At 44.1% G+C, this 25,889-nt stretch overlaps 2 protein-coding genes across 3 annotated transcripts in view; one reads left to right on the top strand and one right to left on the bottom strand.

Annotated features, from left to right (window-relative positions):
* Positions 1 to 25,889, top strand: part of ASCC1 (activating signal cointegrator 1 complex subunit 1) — a 122,792-nt gene that overhangs the window by 8,011 nt on the left and 88,892 nt on the right. The window contains exon 1 of one of the 2 annotated variants that reach the window (XM_090057019.1): positions 18,770 to 18,788. The exons of the other annotated variant lie outside the window; for it this stretch is intronic. The gene's annotated coding sequence lies outside the window, so the exon portion shown is untranslated. Of the gene's footprint in view, positions 1 to 18,769; positions 18,789 to 25,889 lie in introns of those variants that run through there. 2 annotated transcript variants of the gene reach the window in all.
* DDIT4 (DNA damage inducible transcript 4) lies at positions 9,800 to 11,599 on the bottom strand. The gene is made up of 2 exons (XM_090057254.1): positions 11,351 to 11,599; positions 9,800 to 11,217 (listed from the first exon to the last, which is right to left on the bottom strand). Exons 1-2 carry the CDS (start codon positions 11,535 to 11,537, stop codon positions 10,727 to 10,729), a joined length of 678 nt encoding a protein of 225 aa, XP_089913380.1. The 5' UTR covers positions 11,538 to 11,599; the 3' UTR covers positions 9,800 to 10,726.

Raw genomic sequence — 25,889 nt, 5'->3', positions numbered from 1 at the left:
CTGGGTAAATTGTACCATTGACAAGATAACAAGGAGCAGGGTGATCTCCCTGGGAAGAGTTTAAAAAGAAATCTTAGTGTTTTACAGTGTTTTATGTGGAGGGTAAAACAAAGAGCCTAAAATCAGTATCCAAAACCCACTATTGATGTCCTCCACTCACTATTTCAACTCCAATTTTCTAATTCACATGATGGGGAAGGGTTTATTATAAACAATAAATACGTATAATTCTTTATTGTTGGGAATTTCATGCCTTGTTCTTGAATTGTGCAGGGGAGAGGATTTTTCTAACCAAAAATGGCCCATTCTGTTCTTTGCGATCCATAAGTGTCTGGTAAAGTCTGAGTTAAGTCTTAATTCCCAACCTACTTTGTAGTCTTGATGTTGTTTTTTCTTAGAACTAGTCATTCAATGGCTGCAGCAAAGCAATATATTTGAGTAAGCACAATAAAAAGGTAGTTTGAGTCGTACTGTACTGCACTTTATCAAAGGCATGTGTGGGTGCCTATTTATAAGAGAATTTATGCTGCATTTTATTGAAGAATTGGATATCTTGATATAGCAACCTGGTTGCTAGGTGATATGGAATTCCTGCTTTTGTTGCTGTGCATACAACCTTATGATAGTTTATTGCTTAGTGAGATTAATAGTTTCATTTAGTAGCAGTGTATGCTCAGTGGTGGGGATGGGGGCTGTCTGCTTTTTTCACTCTTCTAACATCTGTGGAAACGTATGTTTTGCTGACCCTGAAGAATAAGTATCTCTATTTCTTTTTACATCGATATAATCAAAGGTACCATTTTTGGTAATCATTTGGTCCTAGTTTTCTGATTTTTTTTTCTTGGTTTGGTTTCTTCATTTAAATTGAAGTGACATGGGCTGTTGCACACCAATGAACTGGGGCTTTACAGTGCTGCAAGGATGTCAGAACAGCGCAGGTGGCTGCAGACCATGTGCAGTGCAGTGCTGCAGCACACTGAGGTGGATTATTTCTGTGCATTCTGCAGTTTGTGGGTTCAAGACAGCACCTTCTTTGTGTTTTATATTCAGTCCTTGCTTATCAGTGCAGCAAAGTCTTATATAGAATCCTAGAATAATCACTTTCTAGACATTGCTTTGAGGATCAGAGTCCATCTGTGAGAACTCTTGACAATATAGATCCTTGTGGTTTTACAGGATACAGATCAGCGTCAGAAGAGGATAATTCTTCAACAAAACTATATTCCTTTCTTCAGAGATTATTTGATCTGTGGTGCAATCCAAACACAATAAGAAGGGGGAAAAAAAGTCTAATCAAGGTCAGGGTGACTTTTCCCCTAGCCTCCCCACCCCCAGTCTGGTGACACAAAGCTACCTTAAACCTAGTTGAGATGACCTTGGGAATATTCTGCCAGTGCAGGGGAATCTTTAGAGATAAAGTTGTCCTATGTTCCCATCACTGGTTGGAGGCATATTGGGGTGCATTACTAATCCCAAAATGTTGAACCCATCTTTGGAAACAGTTAGCAGCTGGACACAAAGTAGAATATGATTTTTCTCTCTTTCCTATTACATGCTGTCATTTCACTGTATATGAATGTATTTAGATAAAGGTTAGGGAACACTGTGGAAAATTATATTGACACTGTACATCGTCGTCCGTTCACTTATCTTGAGTCCTGCTTTTGGTTTTTGATCATCTCCTCCTTAGGTACATAGAATTGGAGAAAGGAAAACAAGTAATCAGAGGTGGGTCTGGGGGAAGAGAAATGTCTCATGTTCTGGCGTTGGCAATAATGCTCTTCTAGCTCTTTCATCTTCAAAGCACCATGCAGGTATTAGATAACTGTGTATTACACCCTACAAAGCACGTAAATATTATCCCACTTTACAGGCAGGGAAACTGAGATTAGGGGAGGTTAAGTGACCAGGAGAAGGAGAGTCAGTGTCAGAGACAGAATTGTAGCTTGGGAGTTCCTGGTTCCTTCTAGGCCACACAAATGTCATGAGGAGTGAGGTTTGCTCACTCTCAAAAGAGTGACCTGGCAAAAGCTTGTCTAATGTGATGATTAATCCAGGTCTCACCTGATTAAACACTCACCTCATCTGTTTGTTAATAATGAAGGAACTAGACTGCAATCAGTACTTACTGTAGAGTGTGCTGTCTCAGCTAGCCAAATTATTCTGTGGTGGATAAAAGAAGACAAGTAAAACACAGATTTAAAAAAAAGACCCTCAGTTCATTAAAATGCCTTCAGTTTCTACAGGAAAGAAAGATGCACATTTGAGAGGACTGGGTTACTGAGTTCACGTCCCTCCTCTGGCAGACAACCTCATTCTATAATCTCTATCATAAACTCAGCAAGTTCTCTCCATTTGTTTAAATGAAGGCACTGCTGCACTGGGGACAGCTAACACCCCTCTGAAATTCGTTCATTGTACCTAAACAGGACAGAATGATCCAGTGACTATACAAGTAGCTGTCTTCCTCTGACAGACACGTGCACGTGCACCCACGCATATAGACATTCACATTCTGTATTCAAAGCTCTTCCTGGCTCTGATCCATTAACAGCTGGTGCTAGCTGTTTATCTCTCTTCACATGTCACAGAGTTGCAGGAGGCAGCATCAGCTCAGCCATCCACAAGGTAGAGAAAGGTGAATAAAATTAATACCTTTGAGGGTCAAAGGTTTAAAATAGCTCAAAAAAAGACATCTCAGCACAACTATTCCCTACACATGTAGTGAAGACTTTCGAACTTCAGGCATCCTTACTCAAGAAGACTGTTTTATAAAATGCTGTGACCAAAAAGTCATAAAGAGATGCACTTTAGAAGTTAATTCACCAAACTTCCTAAAATGCCTTATAGGACTGTTTATTGAAAACAATGCTGTCTGGAGCCCATCCTCTTTCTGCCCTGTTCTTTCCTTTGCTCTTTGCCACAGAGGATACTTCCCCCTTCACCATTACACATGCTGAGTGGAAATGCTCTGACAGGGCTCCTTGCCTGAAAATCCAAAGGGAGGTAAATATTTGCGTTATAGACTTGGCCAGGCTATGGTTGAAAGACAGGGAACAAAATCTATAAAACCACAAGCTGCTTCTAGGCATGGCTTCAACCACACTATTCATAGTTTTCTTTAGCCCAGAATATGCTGTCCCTTTATATACAAATGGACTTGTTCTTTTAGTCTTGTTTTTTAGTTCATACCTGGACAGGTATTGTATTCAAGTCTGTTTGGTTAGCCAATTTCAGCACACCCGCATTAGTCATCCTCTGCAGGTTTTGGCTGTCTCAGGCTTTGACTCACAGTGAGACATTCATATGTGCTCAAATGTATTTTCACTTCGTCATCAGTCATGTAATGACTGCTGGGCTGGGTCAGCAAAGTTCTCATGTGTGTAGATGCATTTCATTCTCTGGGTTTGATAAAAATGTAAAGATCACAGATGACAAGATACGGAGATGTATATCCTGCCAATCAAAACTGAATTTTATTTATTTAGCATATCCAGTTTTGGCATATTGTTTCAGCCATCTTAAGGTTGAAAAAATATGCTGAAAACTGAATGATTATCTTTATTAATCAAAATTTTGTTGATAATCTAACTTATTAAATAACACTAAACATTTTAAAAGTACATCCAATCCCTGGAGTCAGGGCTGACAAACTCATCCAGCAGCATGGGCTGGAGGGAGGGTCTCTGGGCCAGTATGTGGGCTGGATCCAGTCATCCTGGAGCCAGAGGGCAGGGCTGGTCTGGTGGCCCATGTGCAGCACACTGTCCTTGCCAGCACTTGGGCTGCAGACAGTATATATTGGCCCTGCTCTGTGGCTTGCACTGCATGCAGTATGTGGGCTAGACCCAAATGCTCCAAGCACTGCCTGTGGCCCAAGGGACTGGCATACAATGTATGCTGCATACAGCACCCTGCTGGCCCAGATCTGAGTACTGGCTCCGGAGGCAGCCAAGGCTGGGCTCTGGGCTGTCTGGGCACACTGGAGCTAGCATGCAGGGTTGTCTGGTGAAGCATCACATGCACCATGTGCTCCATGCTGGCCCCTGCATTGCAGACAGCATCAGGTCTAGCCCCAACAGCCAGTTGACTCCAGTATGGCCCGATCCAGACCATACCTGAAGCCAGAGTGCAGGGTTGGTCTGACACAGGCAGCACATGCAGCTTGTGCCTTGGACCAGGCCCTGTTCTGTGAGCAGTATCAGCAGCACCTGGTCCAGCCGGTGTGTCAGACCAGGTCTGTAGGCAGGGTTGGTCTGAGACTCACTAGCTGTATCGTATGGTTCCACAGGTTGGATACAGCCTGCAGGCTGTATTTTTTATACCTGTGCCCTAGGGGGGAGGTGTACACAGGTAGATATTTCTCTTACGTCAACAGTGATCCCTTAACTCTCCTGTGTGGGCACTGATTTTGGTTTTCTGTTCCTTTCTTTCAGTTTGACAGCTGCTTTGCATTTCATAGTCTACATGTGTATCTTTATGATTCTCACTCCCTTCTTTTTTCCCCTCAAAACTCCATATAATACAAGGCTCACTATTTACTACTGAGCTCAGCTTTTTTAGATTTCAAATTCATTGTGAATTTGGTCTTAACTATTAGCTAAGAAGACTGATTGTCAAAGAGACTGCTTCAGTTGCACGCACATGGTGGGATTTGATGCAGGAATCACCGGGTGCAGTCTCTGGCTTGTGATATGTATGTTAGAGTGTTTGATCATAATGGGCCTTTCTAGATTCATTGATTCATAGATTTTTGAGAACATAGTATGGATTATTAACACTCTCTAGTAACACCACATAAAGGATTAAAATGTTGTTGTAGGCAGCACCTTTTCAGACTAAGAAAGAAAGTCTAAGAAACTTGAAGAGTTTAGACACTGGTATTGCAAGAACTTTGCAGATGTATGCAACTCAAGAGTTCATGCTACAGCTCTGAGGAAGAAGACAAGCCCCGCAGGACTGGCCAGTTTGTAGGCAGCACTAGCAGACAGTGCTTTCAATTCCTTTACAAATAAAAGGCTGTTCCTTTTCTCCTCAGTGGATAGACACAGCAGCTATTGCTGCCAAGCACACTCTGTTCCTAGAGGCCCCTCTCTCTTGTTTCACTCGAAGCTGTTGCTTCTCCAAGTTAATGTGGCACATGACCTGTCACCTGGACAGCCCTTACTGCTGAGCAGAAACCTAAGGAGAGCCATCAGATTTATGTTCTATGTCCTGACAGCTGCTGTTTAGAAGAAAAAGAGAGAAAATGATTGCACTTAACATATATTTCCAATTCAGGGAGTTAAAAAAAGAATCTGATCTCAGTGGCTTAGCTGTAGAATAGCACCTCTAAGGCTGATTTAAACTGGTTCTGACCAGTGTTATATAATGTGGTGCTTAAAACTTAGAGGACAGCTTGTTTCCCATTGGCACTGGGACCCCCATCTATTGTAAAGATTAGTGTATGTGACCATGCCTGTCAGTGCCTCATCCCTTCCCCAATACTGCAGCATCAAAGTGACTATCATTATTATGTATCATGGCCAGAATTCTCAGAAAACTTGTGGTTATTGAGTGCCTGATAGTCAGGCCTGGACTGCTTTTGAAATCTAGTTCTACATGCCAGCTGTTGACTGTCCAATAGACAAGATACAATTAAAGGCACAACTTCTACAAGGGTTTTAAAATATGAAAATAAGAACTTAAACTTATACTAAGTCCAGGAATGGTGGCTTGACTCCATCAGCCAGGAATGAGACCTAGCTAAGATGGAATGACTTTATTTAAAAGGGATATTGTCAAATTAAAAATTAGACTTCTGTCTGAAAAGGTTGGTTCTTCTCCTGTTATAAATAATGCCTAAGGTGATAATCACTGCAAGATAAAAAGAAGGCACAAATCTATTTTCATGTAGCTACTTTGCACAAACACTTTGTCCCTTTGATAGAACTTTGTGTGCAGTCAGTTTCACACACAATTTCCTCTGGTGTTTGCGTGGGTCATTGACACATCAATGTCTGAAGGAAACTGCATTAAAAAGAAAGAACATGTGATTGTAAAACCACAGATACACATGACAAAACTTGTGCAGGCACAGAACCTGAAAATATTTTCACCTCTTCCAGTTAAAATGGCTTACATTTCAAGATGATGATGTCCCTTGATGGCATTCTGTGGTTCTATGGTAAATGATGTATCACAGTTTAAATTTTTGCTGGCTTAAAAGTTTAATGCAAGGATGTGGTAGTGCAGTATCTTTAGCATCCCTCTCAGCTACTCCCTGGAACAGAAGGTTTTTCTGTTTCTAGCAGTAGGCAAAGGGTACTTTTTAAAAAAGATTGTCCCATGTTTCTTAATATTTTACTTGAATGCATAGAAAACAGCCTTTTTGCATGCCTGAGTAGCTGTGTTTGCATATGCTTTTTGACAGAAGAAAAGCACTTCTACATGCCATGTATACTGAGTACTGTGTCCTACTTTAGCAACAGGGAGCAGAGCCTATGCCACCACAGGGCCACAATTCTGACAGGAATTGTGATGAGAAGGCTGTGAGGTTTTGGAATGAGGAGGGTTGACACGGAGATCAACCATCTGTACTCCATAGCAAGTTACAATCAATTTTCATGATCTTTTTATGTCATAGGCTACCTATAGATGCAACTTTTAACTGCTGTAAAACATGAGTGCTTTGTGGTCATCAGCTGTTACAATTTACCTGTTATATCTCCCTGCTTCTGTAACCATGCAAGTGAGCTAAATGTAACTTCAGCCCTGAAGAGGGGTAAACGTTACAAGGGCATTGCTGCACAGACATTGCTATAGGAGTATACAGCTGCAACAGTTAACATAGTAATAACTTGGAGAGAATCATTTGATGCTGATGATATGGTAACCTCTATAATGCCTGCTCCCAAATTTGTATTAGGCCTCGTCTACACAGAGATTCTATAGTAGTGTAACATGTTGGGAGGAGTGTGACATTGGAGGGGTGTAGACACACACATACAAATACAGGGGTATCCCTGTTGTAGCCACGGCTATACTAATGGAAGTTATAGCCACATTAACACCTTCATAGAGTTATAGCTGCCTCCAGACTAGGAGAGGTTATGCCTCTTTACCTCTGCTGCTCTAGTTTAAAGCAATATGAATTCTGTGTCCAGACAAGGCTCTATCTTCTACTTCCTTTTCACAGAAGCAAGCCATTTAAATTAGGGAAAGATCCTTTTAATTCAGTCTGGTAAAACATATGCTTTTCTCATGTATGCCCTGTTCCTTCTGAAGTCTGATGTGATTTCATGTGACATGGGAGAGTCCTTCTTCAGTGGATCCTGAATAAAGAGCAAGCAGCTTGGCCCCCATGCTTTGGCTGCTAATCCATTTGCTGTTCTACGAGTCAGCAGCTGGTAAATGACACGGGAATGAGATATTTGGCATGCACTCCCTGTACCCTGTTTCTTCTCCCATAATGAGAAATGTCCATTTTAGATTGAATGGTACAGACTCCCAGGCTCCAGCAAGTCCCATGTGATGTCTGTCTTGTGCTGAACCTCACTCCTCTTGCTTCCTACAGCCAAGAGCCACCTGCTTTGCTCTCCTCAGTTTATCATTTTCTCTGCAAGCACCTTGTGTTTGTAGAAGCCCAGAAAGTGGATACTTTGCCTCTTGGAAAAGATGTTGCTCAGTCATTTGTGAAGCAACTCCAGACTCAAAGATTTTAGAAAATGCCTGAGTGTGTGGAGCAGGAAGGGGGTTGTTTGAAAAGCTTTAAAAAGCAAAGCAAAGTTTTGACATTGTGCTGCTGCTTTATAGCTGATGCCAGTACTCCATGGAACTGGATTACAAAACCAGTAATCCCATGCCTGATCTTTTCCTATCCCCAAACCCAAATTACATTTGTTTTAATAAAAAGACATTTATTGCAAACATTGTCCTTTAATTTAAAAAAATCCTTTTATCCTGTACATTTTGCATTGGATCCAAATTGCCTTTTAATTTGTCAAGCAATTTAATGAAGCTTTCACTGTAACTGTAGGTGATTTTGTTGTTGCTGTTGTTTTCTCCTTTAGATCTCAGGAGAAAACACTGGAGATGATACTGAAATGGGTGGTGGTGGGGAGGGGGAACAGGTAACAACTGGGGTCAGGATAAATTAGGTGTGATTTTACTAGTCTTCTATTAATCTGGCTTTTCTGGTGTGTGTTGTGGCTGACCTGGATTCTTTGCCTCCCACTTCAAGAACCAGTGACAAACCTAAACCTCAGGTCTGTGGACATCAAAGCCACATATGAACAGTCTACACTGGCAAAATAAAATGGTATCCATTTCTAACTACCTCCTTACTAAATGCAATGCCTATTTGCTACCACTACTCTCAAAAGTCAGAACATAATTTACTCAAGATTATATGCCAGATTTTATTCTCTCACCTAGTGCCATCCCATTAACCTGATGGACTGGCAGTGGGTATAAACCTAGGTAAGATTTCTTTTCCTCAGCCAGTACTTGTTTCTGTATGACAACTGTGTTTTCACCAAGGTAATAAGTTATTTTCATTCTGCCACCACCTTTAAAATCTTTCAAGACATGATGATGCTTTGCCTAATATAGGGATGGATGCAGGTTTTTGAGTCCCTTGTTGATGTTCAGAAGGCTCATTTGGGGTGAGAGATGTTTCCCTAACGTTCATGGCTGACCTAAACAATGAAGCTTCTGTCCCTCGGATACTGGACTAGTGTGAAAGTTGAACTGGATGATAAAAATGCATACATATGCACGTTGCAGTTCAGTCCTTGACAATGCCATCGACTCCAACCACAACACTGTTGTTTGTATTTCTAATTATGAGGCTGCCATAGCAGATTGAGGAGTCCTTTAATAAGTATTGTGGAAGTAGTAAGGGGACAGAAAAAAGGACCAGTCATTAAAATTTAAGAAATATGTGAAACTGAAGTTACTGAAGTTTTCTTCTAGCCTCACTGCATCTTCAGGTGTTTTGTCTTTTCTAAAAGCTTTGGATTTTCCACTTCTTGGAGAAGTAACACTGGGTTAAATTAATCCTTAGTTTAATGCCACTTATTCTAAACAAGTTCCTCCCTCGTACCTCTAAATTCCTATATATTTCTGGTATCATGTACAAAAATAAGAACACAAATAAATGAAGACAGCCTTCCTTTAAATTAGGGTTTGCTTGTTTCTTTAGTTGCAAAGAAACCCAAAGAGTGTTTTTTTCCTGCTCTGGCCACCTCCCTTCCATATCAAGAACAGGAATTTTTAATTATCTTTTGTTGTAACATTAAACTAGAACTAAGCAGCATTCTAATACAACTGTCATGAGAGCAATCCTTCCATCATGCACTCTGCACTGGAATAGTAGATGCACCTTCCCCCTAGATAGTACCTATTCCTCCATAACACTTCCCGTTACCTTGCTTGCCCATGGGAGCAACTCACCTGTCCCACCTTTGACTGATCCCTTCGTGTACTGCAATTAGAAGCTAACTTAAGTATTAGTGTAGGTCTTGTGGTATTCTTACTGTACTTCACTATAAATGACCAAGGCACATAATTCTTAGGTTATAAGAGCTCTGGTAGTGAAGAAGTTGAAAGGGAGACATCTTCCAGAAGGGCCAACTATACCATGCTGGAGCTAACTAATGCTCAAATTTTGTCACCTTTCCTTCACCAACAGCAGCCCAAAGAAAGATTTTGCTAACAGGGTAAAGGGCTACTGTGAGGAAGGTAGAATGTATGGTGTTCAGCTGTATTTGGGGGGTGGGGGGGGAAAGAAGAGGACATGAGGAGACAAGACAACCAGTTTATCAATTAGAAAAAGTTTTATTACAAAAAAGTAAAAAACAATACAATTGCATAGGAAGTCTTGCACTTGAACGTCAAGTGTATTAAATGTAAACTGTAATCAATGGAAGCACAGTATGGCATCTCACAGAGGTTGTTTGAGGGTTCCTGCCCTCATCACCAGCATCACATCCCATCTCCTTCCAGCATACAGTACCAAGGGGCTAAAAGGCAGCTCCCAGTGGCATTTCCTTTAAATGAAAAAGGAAAAAAAAAACAAAAACAAAAAAACAACCCCACTATACGCGTTACTATTACAAAAAAAGATAAATCCAACAGTCTTGGCTTTTTCAGTGACTTGAAGTCTGCACATAGCTGCCTTAACTTCAGTAGTGGAACTTCTTTTGATCCAAATACACATACTTGGTCCCATTAGACCTTTAGTTTAACCATCGTTCATTCACTCCCCTCCTCCCCCCCCCAAAAAAGAGCCCCATTGATTACAATAGTTTGTTTTTTTTAAGTCAGTCAACAGTATGGAACTGTCTACCCCTGAAGCAGCCCTGCTGCTTTATCTAGTATCAACACGGTCATAAGCCTGTCTAACTGAAGTCAGTAAAATGTCCTACAAAAATCACTTAAGAAATTTAAAGCTAGCACTCTGCTATCCACCTCCACTGTGAGCAAGTATGCACTTAGAGTTACTTCAGTCATGAGGGAAAGCAAAGTGCAGTTATGTTTTCCAGCAAGCTTCCTCCTCTGTTTGGACTATTCCCTTCTATCTTTGTAGAACTGTAGATCAGTCTAGTCTAACCTAAGTGGCTTTAAGAGTTGCCACATCTTAACCAGCTTATGTTAACTTTTTTCCAAAGCACTTGGGTAACTTGTTTCTCCTGGTCCTCTATAGGAGTGGAGTAGTGAACAGTCGTTCCTTCAGGAGGAGCCCTTAACACTCCTCTATTAGCAACTGCTCAGAGCTGTACAGCTTCTTTTTAATAACTCTGAACCCAGTGCTCAGCTTCAGCGACTGACTGAAGCCTGGAGTGAAGGATGGTCCAGAGCTGAAGAGTCCCTGGATTTTAGGCCACAGGCGGGAGTCCAGTCTTAACACAAGGGTCAGCTGGAAAGTAGGCACAAGGCTGGGGTCAACCGCAATCTGCCCCACCCGGTGGCAGCCCTTCCCGTGCTCCACACACAGGTCAATGAGGGCCCCTCGCAGGCCGCAGGGCTCGCTGTAGGCCAGGTGCAGCAGCTCTTTGCCCACTTGCGTGACGAGCTGGGCCGGCATCAGGAGGCGGGAGCAGCGCTTGGCGTTTATGTTGGCTTTGTTCAGACTGACTTGGATGAGCTTCATCAGATTGGCACAGAGCAGCTCGTCCTCGGGGTCGTTTAACAAGTCGAAGTCCGGCAGCGAGACCTCCTCCAGCTCCTCGGCGTCTGCGAGGGGAGACAGAGACGGGCGGTCAGCGCGGCGCGGCCTTCCCCACCCCCCAGCCGATTTGGGGAGGAAAACGGAGCGAGGAAGGAGAGCCCCGGGACCCACCCCCGCCCGGCCCGGCCAGGCCCTCACCTTCTTCCGAGCCGAGGCTGCTGTCCAGGGACTCGCAGTCGGAGCCCTCGAGGCTGGCGCAGCGCCGGGCAGCGCCGTGCGGCCGGCCCCGGCCCCTTCCCCGCAGGCCGGGCGGCGAAGGCGGGCTTTCGCGCTGCTCGGGGATGGGCGGCAGCGCAGAGGCGAAGCTGTCCCGCAGGCCAGGCATCACGGCGAGGAATATAACACCTCCGGCCTCGTCGCCTCTCGGCTCTAACCCCCAGCGCCGGCGCTCGGCTCTTTAAATAGCGCTGGCAGTCGGCCCCGCCCCCCGAGGCTGCACTGGCCAATAGCGGGACGGCGCACGTCCGCAGCGCTCGCTCTGCCCGGTGACAGTCGCTACGCTCCGCCCTCTCCCCCACCAGCGGGGAAGAGGCGGGGTCGCACGCTGCGGAGAAGCCCCTCGCTGCCCCTCCCCCCGCCCCTCGCTGGGGCACGGCGAGCGCCGCACGTAGCAAGCGGGCTGCTGCAGGAGGGGCGCCCGCGGGGTCCTAGCACCATCTGGCCTCTCCCGCTCCGCCCCGCCCGCGCGGCGGGTGCCTCAGGAGGGGAATCCCCGTACAGTGCAACTCGGCGCCTGATTTCGTCAGACTGGGGGAAGGGAGGGGGAGAGGAAGGGAAGGGGGGCATGAGCGCCCCGCTGGCGGCCCTTCCTGCCCTGCGGGCATCAGTCATTCATTCACTCCCTCCCTCCTAGCCGTTTGCTGCCTCCTCACCTGGCTCCCCAAATCTGTGGCAAGCTACTAGAAGTAAAGACACTCTGCATAGCCTAATCCAAGGACTTCAGCTCCGGGTCCTCTTAGTGATCTGGGATCCAGCACCTTTCATGAGCGCTTTATTTATTTACACGGACACATTTTGCTGCCCTCACCATTTTCTTGTGTCTTATTCTGATGTAGTCCTCAGTAGTTTGTAAATCTATATATTGATGTGGGTTGCTGCACTTGAGTTCCAGGTGCTTTTCTCCCCCTCCCCGTGCTTTGGTGTTATTTTCTATCTGGCTGGTTACAAACCCTGTGACCTCTTTTTTTTTAATCACTGATGACGTTGACCTTCGGTTCTGAAGTTAGTGGAAACAGTTGCAGAACACAGCTGGAGTCAGGATATTATTTATGTATTGATAAATGACCAGTGAACATCGGAAAACAACAAAACAGCATTACTCAGAGATCACCCATCCTCTCATTTGCTCTGCTTTGCTAGTCATCCCATCTAAAAGAACATAACATCCCTGAAGCAACTCCAAACAATTGCTTTAATTAAATACTTTTCTTGTACTTTTAGATAAGCAACTGATCTCACTGCTACAGAAAGGTTATATGATCATGAACAGAAGGGACAGTGGCTCCTTCTATTGGACAGCAACTAGGAATAGAGGTGGGCCTATAAGAGTCTGTAGGATATAATCCATGGCATGGAAAAGTTTGGGAATGCTTCTCCTATGCAGATTGTTCAGTATCTTTATTAGATACTATAAAACAAAATGTACCTGGGATTTTACAGTAGGCTAACACATTGTTCCTGCTCTCTGTAACTTGGCCTGCACTGCAACTGAACATCTCTGTGTTGTGAAACTCATTTGGACTAGTTTAACACTAGTTACAGCAGGTGCAAGCTTGTAATCTTACAGCTAATACTCACATGTCACAGGTTCATTTTTAATGCTATCCTAATTGAGGCTTTTTGGCAATAGTTTCATTAAAATTAAATATGCCTGTACCCTGTACAATGTATTAGTATTTGCTTAATAGTGGACATGCTAGGAGTTTCATATAATGCAAGTTTCCAGTGGTTCTCACGGCTCTGAAAAAGTCACCATTTTGTCTGAAAACTCATATGATTTGTCCCAGTGAGGAGCTGAGATGACTACTGTTATTTTAAGTTCTGAGTAACATTAATTTACCCCCTTTTTAGTGGTGCAATATGAGGAAAAACACCATCTAGTTCCCAGAATTGCTGTTCAAGTAAACAATCTATTAGTGACTTCCATTGATTTTTTTTGAGGTACTGAACAGTTACTTGTACTCTGTGTATCTGCAGATAGGGCGTTGACAGATGCGCACTTAACACAGTGGAGGCCCTGTTCCCTATAGGGGACTAGGTATGAGCATAATACAAATAAATAACAACATTGCTGGGTAACTTTTACCTTTTTTTGTCTTACTCAGGGTTGTAAATGATAGAGGTTAAGGTGACACTGTTCTGCTGTCTGCCAGGACTATAAATGAAACACATAGCTAAGGTACAGGGTCATAAATTTAATGGATGTGCAGGGTGTTAGCTGATGGTGATACAGATTACAGAGCATTTCTAAAAATCAACTTTGTCTTTGATTATATATAAGAAAATCCTCAGAATTAAACTATGTTCAAAAGCTGAAGCAGGTTTTTAAACATTTATCATCTTCCTGCACTAAGAAGTGTGTCTGTCTCTAGAGGGAAAAGCAAGAGGTGGGGTTAGGGAGCTGGAATTTTTAACTCTATTGAAGGGTCTGATGAAAAGATAGATTCACTTTGAAAAGATCAAACTAATCTCTATCTGGCTCAGTTAGCCAGCTTGGAATATTCAGGTGATGGTACTTCCCTATCTTTGAACTGGTGTTGAGAGGTTTATTTGAAGTTTATGAAGCCCTTTGAGATTTCGTAACAAAAGGTGTTATGGCCATGTGAATCCCTTTTACTGTGAACTTTTAAAGATTATAACTTGACATATGGTAAAATACTGGCAGGCATGACAAAGTGAGAATCTATTAATTTTAGATAAAGACATATTTATCTTACTGTGCTGCTGATTGCAGCTTTATCATTGAAGCTGACCATATTGCTAATCCATTTCATGAGCTATCTTGGGTACTGTCCTTCCTAAGCAGAGAATGTTAATAAAGCTACAATAAATAGAGTGGAGAACTAATGCTCTCTGTGGTACGGATTAGACTAAGGCCTCCAAGATCATATGGTTTAGGAACATAGATTAAACTCAATCTGCTACTCAGCCAGAAATGACTTTATTTTTTCACTTGCTTGCCGAAGATTATTTGGGGGACTTCAGAGCTCCTTTGACCTCCATTGGCAGAACAGCAAGGCCCACTACCATCAACCTCAATTTAATCTACTAAAAAGGCTTCATTTTCTCTACAGCCAGTCTGGCAGGGCAAGTTCATTGCTCCTAATAGTGCATACAACATGGAAACAGACATGTTTGTTGTCAGTGGGTTAAGTTAAGGCCAGACTACTGGCTACTCTAGAAGACTTTTGCCTCAGAATTGTCACCATCACTGATTTCTCCTCAGAGGTAGAAACAGTGGTAAGAGCATGACTGTAGATTAGCCACTGGTATGTCAGGTAACTCAGAATTAAATAACACATTAGTTAAAATGTGGGTGACCAGCAGCAGCTTCTTCTATCCAGCAATCTCACATTTTTACCGGTAATGAAGCTGGACCAAAAATTTTAGAGGAGGAAGCATGGATAAAGATCTCAGAAAAAAATAGGACAAATCCATCACTGCTCTCAAAGATCCGATCATATAGTGATGGAAGCCAAAAGTATTAATAAGTTATGTACTTAAGTTCCTGGAAGACAGGACAGAGAATTGCATAGGACAAAAAAACTGGTAGTCAAGATCTGAGAACTACTTTTGGTGGTACCAACAACTTGGTGAATTAGAGTAGGTAGATCAGACAATGTTTTTTTGTTTCAGTTTCCCCATTTATAAAACAAGCTAATGACCCAAAGCCATGTTTATAAAGCACCTTCAAGGGCTCTAACAAAGCCCTTGAAGGTGTCAGCCATTTCTATCACTGTTTTCTAGTTTATCGCAATAAAAATGTGAGAATAATATGGTATATAAAAAGTGGGTGAATAAGTGTTCCCAACTCAGCATTTTTTCTCTCTCTAGAAAACTTTAGCTTTTATTTGAAATATTAAGCATAAACTCACTGACAGTCTTTTATGTACAAAAAGAAAAACAAATCTGGTAAAAAGTATAAGGTGATTTGAATCAATAATTAGCTGCCAGGAAAATAGTATCCAGTGCACACATAGAAGTTTTAAAGTGTTGGTGTCTGATACAGCATTGTGAGCTGCAGCTAGCTCCTAGATTTGTTTTCTTGAAACACTGTTTAAGGAAGAAGGGGTGGATTGATCTATGAGGAGTGAGTCAAAGAGCAACAAAAAGCAGCTGTGCTAACCCTCCACAAAGAGGAAGTGGTATTATTATGGTTAAAATCCAGCATAATGGTAAGAAGAAATGAAGGAAAGGAAGCCTCTAAGGAGAGTATTAGGGAAAGCTTCTTGCTTCCCTCATGGTTCTGTAAAAAAATGTGGATATTGTGTTGAATTTAGATGTGTTTTATTCTCTTGCATGATAATGCCTTACATAAAGGAGAATAAATATCCTTTAGTGATGCAATTTGCTTTGAAGTCTCTATGCTTACATAGCTCCCAATTCTTAAAAGAGTACAAAGCTCCTTAAAGGACCAGGTCCAGTGCATTTGCAGGACAGGGCCAAACTGCAAATTATAAGAATAAAATATAAAGGTGAAATAGAAATGAAGTTACCACATCACTTATTTTTAAACTGTATTGAACTATTCTGTTTCTTAAAGAAAGGAATAACACTGCGCACATAATCACACCAGCATGCCTCTACTTTTGTCCAATATTTCTGCGTGGTTTTATTGGGTTTAGTGTATTTGTTGAATTTAGCTTGCACTCTTTTGTCATCTAAGTAATGTAATATCAGCCATCAACTACCTAAAGAGGATGGAGTGAGATTGTTCTCAGTGATGACAGAACAGGGAGCAAGGGTCTCAAGTTGAAGCGGGGGAAGTTTAGGTTATATATGAGGAAAACTGCATTCACTAGGAGGGTAGAAAAGCACTGGAGCAGGCTACCCAGAGAGCTTGTGTAATCTCCATCTTTGGAGGTTTCTAAGACTCAGCTAGGCAAAGCCTTAGCTGGGATGATCTAGTTGGGGCTGCTTTGAGCAGGGGTTGGACTAGATCAGTGTTTCTCAATCTGTGGGTCAGGACCCAGAAGTGAGTTGCAACAATATATGAAAATGTTGCGAGCAAACTTTAAAAAGGGATTCTACCTTAAAGGAGAGAAATGTGGGAAACCATAGCTTTTCTCTGACAGGCTGGCAGAGTTCCAGCCTGCAAAGCACTGCTTGGGCCCTCCCTGCCCCACAAATACCCTACCCTGCTCCACACACTAGGGGGCTGGGGCCAGCAGGTCGGGACTGAGGGGCAGTGGGTCGGGACTGCCCACTGATGTTTACAAATGGGCCCTGGTACAAAATATGTTGAGGACCATTGGATTAGATGCCCTCTGAGGTCCCTTCCAACCCTCGTTTTCTATGATCCAAGTATGAGCACCGGAAGCTGTGCCGGGTTTGGACTGGGATCATCCCCCCCATCCCTTTCTGTCTGTTGAGAAGCAAATCTGCTGGAGCCAGTGACTGTCTGTAAAACCTGCAAACCCCGAGCGCTGGGTGCAGAGCAATTCAGGGAAGGACAAAGGCAGGACTCGGAGGGGCTGTTTCTTCCACGGGCTCCTCAGTATTAACAAGTCCTGGTCTGCGATGCCAGCGAAGGCGAGGAGCTCGCTGCGGTCCCGGGCCCAGACGGAGCTCCAGACGCGCATTTTCAGCAGAGACCCTGACCAAACACAACGTGCGCCCAGCTGTTTGCACAGCCTTTCCACACCGGCTGCTCCCTGCTCAGTCTAGTTTCTGTGGCCTCCCCCAGTCTCCAAGGAGATAAGACTCGGGGGCTCGGAGTCATCGGCTCCATCTGTGCGATAAAAGAAGGGGCGGGCCGGCGCGCTGCAAGTGCCCGGGAGGCGCGGCGCCCAGGCGGGAGCTGTCAGCGCGGCGGTCTCGGGTTGCACTGGCAGCCTGGGGCGGGGGTGGCCCTGGGGGGCCGGGGCCATTGCGGACGTGCCCTCCCTGCACGCTCCTGCCCGGCTCCTGCAAAGGGTTAAAGGATGGGCGCCGCAAACGTGCCGGCCGGGACGTGCCGAGCGCGGCGATGTTGCAAGCGTGTGCGGGCAGCCTGGGGCCGGGCTCGCGGCCGAGGAGACCGGGCCCTGGCGGGGGAGGGGGCAGTGCAGGGCTGGGGCGCGGGGGCCCACGCGGCCTGCAGGCAGGGGGACGCCGCTGCGACCCTCGGGGGTGAGGAGCCTCCCAGGTGCGGACCACTAGGCCGCAGCTCTGGGGATCACAGCAAAGCAAGGCCCTTCCTCTCTGGGCTTTTGGTCCCCCGTGGCAGCAGCGCGGGGGTGCTGGCTGTGTAATGCCGCACAGCCCCGAGCCGGAGCAGAGCAGAGCCAGCCCTGGGCACTGCTGTTGGAGAGCTTCCCTGTCCCCGGGCCTGCAAATTGGTTGTTAACTTGTAACACAGCTAGAAATAGAGATTTGGCTAACGTTTTCCCATGCGCTCGGCTGCTGTCACTGACCCCAAGGCTTGGCGTGCTCCCGACTGCGAGAGAAGGGGCGTCCATGAAACGTGGTTCACACAATAATGTTTGGAACCCGCCAGGAGCCCCGGGCGTGTGTGGTGGGGCGGGTTGGGGAAGGAATCATACAGACCCCAAAGGACAGCCTACAGGGTACCGCATGTAGCCTGAGCCTTTGAATGCCAGCGTCCTGTGTAGTACCACACACCTGTTACAAGGAGAACAGGACATATGGGGCAAGAGAGGTATCCAGCTGCCAAGCTGGGGAGGGAGGGAAGCCCAAGTACCAGAGCGTGGATTTGTGCGGAGAGCCTGTCCGATGGAGAGAAGGTTGTGCACGGTGCTTTAAAATGATGGAAGATGAAGATCTAGGGAAAATGGACTCGGGGAGAGAGAGTGGGTGGGTGCAGATTGGTGCACTGGGCATATAGAGATGGACTATGGTAAGAGAAGCAGCAAGGAACAGAGAGAGACCCAGGAGAGGATGTGGGAACAGTAAAGTACTGAATAAAGACAAGGGGTGAGAAATAGGAAGTTGAAAGTTGGAGAGACAATTAAAAAATGAAAGGGTAATAAACGGAAAAAAACAAGAAATTCTGCAGACTGCTTGGAGTCTCTGGTCTTTTCTATGTTATTTTGGGGTTTTTTCTCTGCTGTATCCTTATTTCTCCCACTTCTGTGCATCTGTAGACTTTTACAGGCCTTGGTGCCATTTAAACTTTGAACTTGTTTCTAAACCTCAAGCCTTGGATTGGCACCGAGCAGAAGTTTGAAATATCTACCACTGTCTTCCACCTCCAAATTAAGAAGATTCAGAGGGAATAAAAGCAAGGGGAAGGCCAGGGTCAGTTTGCCAGGTGTAAGCCTGAAGGGAGATAGACTGGTTGAGCAGGCTTCATGAATACTAATGTCTCAAAGCCAGTCCACCAGCAAAATCCCTAGGATCAGACAAACACAGAAAAGTAAGAGCAGTTCTTTGTTGTGTTAGCTGCTTTATGAGTCCTTAAATTGTTTTGGGCACTGTGGCTAAATTGGTGTGGTTTTGGTGTGGTTTTGGTGTCTAGCTGCATTTTCTTATCAGCACTGAACTGAGTTTAGCCTTGTTGCAGCAAGCGGGGGGGGGGAGTCATTCGGTTTCTTGGTTGGCCCATGTTCCAGGGAAGACATGATAAACCAGAGGTCAAAGAGGGGGTGGGGAGGGAAAAAGTGGAGGTATATTTTTTAACTGCCCTTACCCCCAATATAAGCACTGTGCCCTCAAGATGACAAAATGAGATGCCACTTGCCTTGGCTTGCACATATCTTCATAACATTTCTTTCCTTTATTTTGATCAGCAGTGATAACATTGTCACTTTGCCAAATCCCGGTAAGGCTTCAGAAGCAACACACAATTGACATAAACAGGGTATTTCACGTTTCTCAGAGACATAATTGCAGGCAGTGTAGCATTAGGTGAATGTTACTGCATTGGTTACACTTGGTTCCTGTTTTGGAGAATTATTTCCATGAGTGTAAGGGCTAGGAGACTTAACAAATACTTTAAATGAAAACTTAAATTCTGGAGTGTTAATTGCAGCCAACAAGGAGAAGTACAGATTTGCTGAGTGCAGCCTTTGGAGTCATTAAAAATATCCCAGAATAATAATGTTAGCCCTTTATATTCTGACCAAATTCCAATTTCTCTAATTTCCAGCTGGTATCTTAAGGTTGACCTTGTGGAATAGGGTACAGGATTAGGAGTTCAGAGATCTTTTTATTTTTTTCTGTCCAGGCTCTGCCACTAATTCATAAGCAAATTGCTTAATCTCTCTGTAGCTCAGTTTCTCAGTCTATGAAACAGGAATACTAATACTCATGGTGTGGGCTGAGAGGTGAAATTTGTTAATATTTGTGTAATGCTTTGTGATCCTCCATGGAAGGTGCTATAGAAGTACAAAATATTGTTGTTAAACTCTCTGTACAGTTTCATGTGAATAAAGTCATTCCCAATTCTCCATACTAGTTAAGGGCTGTTGTGGTTCATCCTAGAGGTGGCTGTATATCAGTGATAATTGAAATACTACACAGTGTTTAGGTCATAAGCTTGCAGCGTTCTACTGGGGGATGCTGAATATTAACCTCTTATTTAAGTTAAGGGGAGCTGGGGATGCTCAGTACTTTTCAAGATCAAGTTTAGGAGTTAATGGTCAAACTGAATCAAGATAGTTTGTATTTGATCTCTAAAATGGGAGCTCTTTGGAAAGATTCAGGCTTGATATGTGTATATTGGAATGATTGCTGGTTCTATAATCTCCCCCCTGGGTATTATAGCTGTGGTTCTGTGTGATTGTTGCTTGGTGTTGGAGTTCCCAGCTTTCAGTTTCTCCTTTTGGACTTATGTTTTCAGTGAACACCTGGGTGAGGGCAGCTGTTCTTACTTCGTAATTCAGTTAGAGCATGCTTCCAGCTCCAGGGTGTAGAACTGTTGTTGTCTCTTTTAGCTAATGCTCCTTGTACCTCAGAAAAGTAAGGCTGGCAGGGACCTCAGGAAGTCATCTAGTCCAACCCTCCGCTCCAGGCAGGGTCATTCTTGCATCAGTTACACAGAAGCCAGTAAGGTTCCCTGAAAGTAACAACATAGGGTTTGTTATACCAAAAATCTGTAAATGTTAAGGAACTGGGTACAAGTAATATTGCAGTAACTACGAGGATGGCTGCTCTCTCTCCTTGGTCAGATGAGGAATTAATTCCAACTCCCTGTTTTGCACTGGATTTTGTGTTAACAGCCTGTTGATTCCTTGTTGGAGTATTTTCTTTCTGGAAGGAGGGTAATTATTTACACATGGACCAAATACAGCCCCTGTGCCTGACCCTGACACTGCCATGAATGCCTCATTGGAATGCTGTTCCTCGATGCTCCACAATACACGCATATTCTAAGACTCGGCCTTTCCAACCTTTCCCACTCCTCCTAGTTTCTGTGTGTAGAAATTAACCAGTGATGCTTATTAGCTCCTTCTCCTTTATTCTGAAATTTTTAAGAGTGCCTGTTCTGGGGAACCTGAGACACACCAATCACCTTGAGGCTTAAAAGCAGAGCTATTAATTTGGGTGGGATTAAGGGATTGGAGTGACATCTGAAGCAGGGCTTAATTTGTGGCAGGTCTGCCAAAAAGATGGCCCCAGCTGCTGTAGTTATATGCATAGTGCTTAGATCTAGGGACTGGGGATGTTTAGAAACTCCAGCAGAGTGTGCAGCCCAAGAGCACTAGGACCCTGCTGTCTCCCTGGCTGCCAGTGCCTTTCCTCTGCCTTCAGTACAACTGGTTCTACAGCAGCTGTAAGTAGCAAGCCAACAATCCCACTCTGGTTCAAGTCAGCTAAACAGAAAACATCCATCGGCTTAAATGAAAGCACAAATGGGCCCAGAGCAACAAGGAAGCTCAATCCTAGTTGGGGCTGCAGCTCAGAAGGCATTTATAGAACAGCTGTCCCCCAAATTCTGTTCAGATGCTGCAGAGCTGCCTTGCACACCCCATTAGAGGAGCAAGACTACTCTTTTTACCAGGCATGAAGAGCTGGGCTCTTTTGTTTATGGTATAAGTAGTTGTCAGCCCCATGGAGGGAAGAAGGCAAGGAGATGGAGACCCAGTTATTTTCCTAGATGCATCGTTATAGTGCCTGAATCTTTTATTATGTTGATGCTGAATTAGCAAAATATATATAGCACTAGTAGATGAGGTTGGAATTTTTTTTCTTTCAGGGTGGAACATTTTTTTGCTCTGAGTAAACTGGGTTATAATACAGACAGTCAAATCTTAAAGATGTATGTTGCCTTCTAGAATTTGACAAATTACCTGGTAGGAACATTTGAGTTCTTATGATTTAGTAACAGGATTAAAGAGCAGATGCAGAGGGAACATGAATGGAGGCAATACTTGCTGCACTGACCTTTCTAAACTTCTTCCAACAAGCAGCTTTTCTGTAGCTGTCAAGGAAATCATCCACAGTTACAACTGTGGAAGCTTCAAGCAGAGAAAGAGCCATTTAAAGCATCTCAAGTATATATGGGCTCCTTTGTTTTGTTCTATTTTGGATTTGCAATCTCAGATTATGATGTGACTTTCTCAGTTGTTGATGGGGATTTCACAACGGTTGTCTAACAGTGGTTCCCAATCTGTGGTGTGGGTACCACTGGTGATATGCAGGCAACATTAACAGATTTATTATAATTACTTAATATAACAAAAATTTGCTGGTGGTATCTAAGGTTGTATCATTCTAAATTGGTGGTGCACAATCTGTCAGAGTTTGGGGACCACTAACATATATAGGCTAGCTAGCATCTCTCTCTGGCCTTATCTACATAGGTCACTCAGGGTTAGGATGAATTGCCTAAAGGCATGTAATTGATGCTCACCTGAAGCATGGGTATGCTTTTATTCAGGGGCAAAGTGGCCTTGAACTTCCTCTACATTACAAAGCCATCAGAACATTGTTAATTAGGGATGTGAAAGGATCATACCAGTAGCTGTAACTGATGCAATTCTGCTAGGGAAGACTTGGTATGGACTGGGCTCAGCCAGCAGAAGACTGCTGCAGGTTGAGCTGTTGTGGTTCAGGGGAGCTGCTATAATTTTTGGTGGCAGAAAAACTGCTGCTAGCAGTATTGCACCCATCCTAAGGAGCTCCTTTGCTGTAATTAAAGCTCTTTCATATAGACAGACCCTGATACCCTCAGTGTAACGTATTGCATCTATATAATACAGTATGAGCTGAAACCAGCCCCTTTCTTCTCTGGGACATTCACCTTGTTCTAGATTGGAAGCCTAAGGAACCCATCTTCTGTCCTTTCAAACCCTGCTTCATAGCAACTGTCTTTCCAGCCAAATAAAGGGTACCGCTGGAGATGGCTAGCAATTTGTCACCCTCAGGATGAAAGAATTGCTCTGTAGTGGTTGACTTGAGTGCATCAACCCAGCTCTGGTGGGCAAGAGTATGGGTTGTGTCTATTTGGCCTTGACTTGTAGCCCCAGATTGATTTGGGAGGATTTTTGTATGAAAAAAAAATCCATCTGCTTGTGAAAATCTGTCCCAAGAGACCATCTTATCTTTGTGTGGTGTGGCTTTTTCCTTCCCTCCTGGTCTGCTCTGCCCCCTCCCCTCCTGGATCTACTCTGCTCCTCACTCCAAGTTCAGTTGTTTATTCCCTCTTCCTGTCATATTTTCTTTTCTCTCTATCACCAGACCCCATTCTGTGTCACATCTTTATGTTACCCCCTTGGTCTCTGTCACACCTCCTCCTCATCTTTTGTTCTGCTTCTCCTTTTAATGCTGAATCCTCCTATCCAAAACAAGATTTTCTATTTCTGGAGTGCTGCTGTCTTAGACTAGTATCATACGCTGAATTTGGTGTTTTTGGCACAAGTCCCTGCTTTTTTAGCTGAATGAGTAACTCAGCTGTCTGTAATAAAAATTTTCTCCTCTGGGAGTGGGGACAGCCACCAGAAAAATACCTGAGTGATGATGTACTCTAGGCCAGAGGTGTCAAACTGATCAGACCCTATGGGCTGGATGGAGGTCACTGGGCTGGTCTGTGGGCTGGACCAGGACCAACCCCCTGTGCAGTGCCCATGGTGCAAATCAGCCCATGTACCATATACAGCACATGCCAGCCACAGGGTGGGTCACTGTACACATAGCATGCAGGGCTAACATGGGGTATGCACTACATGTGGACCCTGCTGCACCAGCCTTTCATGCTACCTCTAGCACAGCCCACTTCAGACTGGCCATGGAAGCACTATGGAACCAGCTGGGTTTGAAACCCCTGCTCTAAGCCAGTAGTGTTCAATTGTTTGGGCCTGCGGGTGGGCAGGTAGTGCAGGCCTGGCCTGTGGGCTAGGATCAGGCCCCAAACTGTTTCTGGGCCCATGCCACCCCACCCCACAATGTCCCACTCAGCCCTTGCTACTGGTTTTGGCCCTGTGCTGCTCTGCTCAGCCCTGCGTAGACCAGTGTCACCTCACCCAGCCCTGTGTGGACCCCTGCCACCCTGATAAGCCCCTCATGCTCAATTTAGTGGTCCAGGCCACACTATCCAAACTAGTGGGGAGCTATACAGGTTGGATAGCATGGTTCTATGGGCCAGATCTAGACCACAGGCTGGGGGGTTGAGCACCCTTGCTTTAAGGCATTGTGTAGCCATGTTGTGAGATGTTCAGAAAATATTGGCTTCTGCGCAGATGGAGTGGGGCACCAAGACAGGGAAATGGTCAGGCCTGCCATGCATCCACCCATGTTGAGTTCAGGTTGAGAATATTTGTTACACTAATACTTAATTGAATTTACACAATTTCTCAGAGCCAGTATTTTTCCATCCTCTCTTTTGGGCAGTGGCTGCTGATGTTAATGGCTTTAATTTTGGTGGGGAGATAAGAGCACTAGGACCTAGAGGAAGAGAATAATCCAAACCCTTGTAGCCTGACAGTCGGTACAAAATGTTCTTGTTGCACCCACAGGAAAACCAGAGAACATAACTGAACAAGGTCCTTTGTTGATGTTTTCTTCTTTTTTTCTTCCCATGTACATTTTGTATTGCTTTTCACAGCCTTTTCCTCAGCCCTTCATATTGCTGGGTTCTAGAATTCGCACAGGACCCAAAATAGTGTAGTCTGAAATCAATCACATCAGCAGATGTGGGAATTACTGTATCAGTTTCTTAATTCAATATATGTAAGGTTTCCAGTGTTAAATATGAGAGAACTCAAGTTTGTGTGGGACAAAAGGAAATAGGCCTGAAACCTATTCTTTATTCACTATTAACCACTGCAGCTGTTCTCACCTCTTTTCCTTCCCATTAAACCCCACAAATAATCAATGTGCTTAGTGACTTCTAGAACAATAAATCAGACAAAAATAGGGCTTGTGGGTTTAAAGGTAAAAGAGCTGAATTTTGTCCAATTGCAGCACTGGTTCCTATTTTGAATTTTATTTTCAGAAAAGTCTCCAGTTTTGCTGTCCCATATAAAGTATTTATTGAAAGGAGGAAAAACATGTTGCTCTTGTAATACTGTACACAGTGAACTTTTCACTTCCCCTCAAACAGCACTTAAAGATGCATCTATTTTGGTATTACACATACATACAAATAGCCCATGTATAATACAGAGCTTGGATTGTTTTTCTGTTTGGCCAGTTTCAGTAAGAAGATTGCCAAATGTTTGGTTTCAATGTCACTTACACATGGCTTAAAAACAAGTAAATGGCCTGTTCCTGTCCTTATGGGTGGGCTTTATAATCAGTCTGGGGGTTTGAGTGGATGACAAGGAGTCTCTAGATTTCTAGTTCCTATTTCTAGCTGATGCTGACAGGTGATGCAACTCTGGGCTTCTGGCTTAAGCTAATGTCTTCAAAAGTGGCCACTGATTTGGCACATGCAGTGTGAAAGTTTTGGGTCTGCTTTTCAGAAGGGCTGAACCTCATGAGGTTATCTCTACTCTAGCACCTGCTCAAGGCAAGGTCATCCCTGACTAAACTATTCAAGCTAGGCCTCTGTCTAACCTGCTTCTGAAATTTTCCAAGGGTGGAGATTCTACAACTTCTCTAAGCAGTCTGTTCCTGTATAGGACCACTCTCATAATTAGAAAGCTCCTTCTAATTTCCAACCTATGGTTCACCTGCTGCTGCCTGCTATTGCTCCTAGTCCTGTCCCATACAGCCACAGAGAAAAGCCCATCTCCATCCACTCTCTATAATTACTCTTCAGCTCTTTGAAGATAGTTATCAAATACCCCCTCAATCTTTTGTTCTCCAGACTTAATAACCCCAGTTCTTTCAGCCTGGGGAAACATGATGTTTCCCAGGCATCTGATCATTTTTGTTGCTGTCTGCTGGGCTCTTTCTAATCTGTTCCCATCTTTTTTTGAAATGTGGGTAGCACATGCTGAGTGGGTGTCACATATTTCAATTCTGTTGGGGTGGTATAGAGATCTCCTGTATGCTTCAGTTCCCCCCCCCACCTATGAAAAGAAGATACTTTTGTACCCTGCAGGGGTTCTGTGAAGGGAAATATGTGATGTAT

This window comes from Crocodylus siamensis, chromosome 7 (genome assembly GCF_052110815.1).
Source record: "Crocodylus siamensis isolate JL-2025a chromosome 7, ASM5211081v1, whole genome shotgun sequence".
NCBI lineage: Eukaryota > Metazoa > Chordata > Crocodylia > Crocodylidae > Crocodylus > Crocodylus siamensis.
Note: the sequence above shows the minus strand (reverse complement) of the source record. Positions and strands in the feature narration are given on the sequence as shown.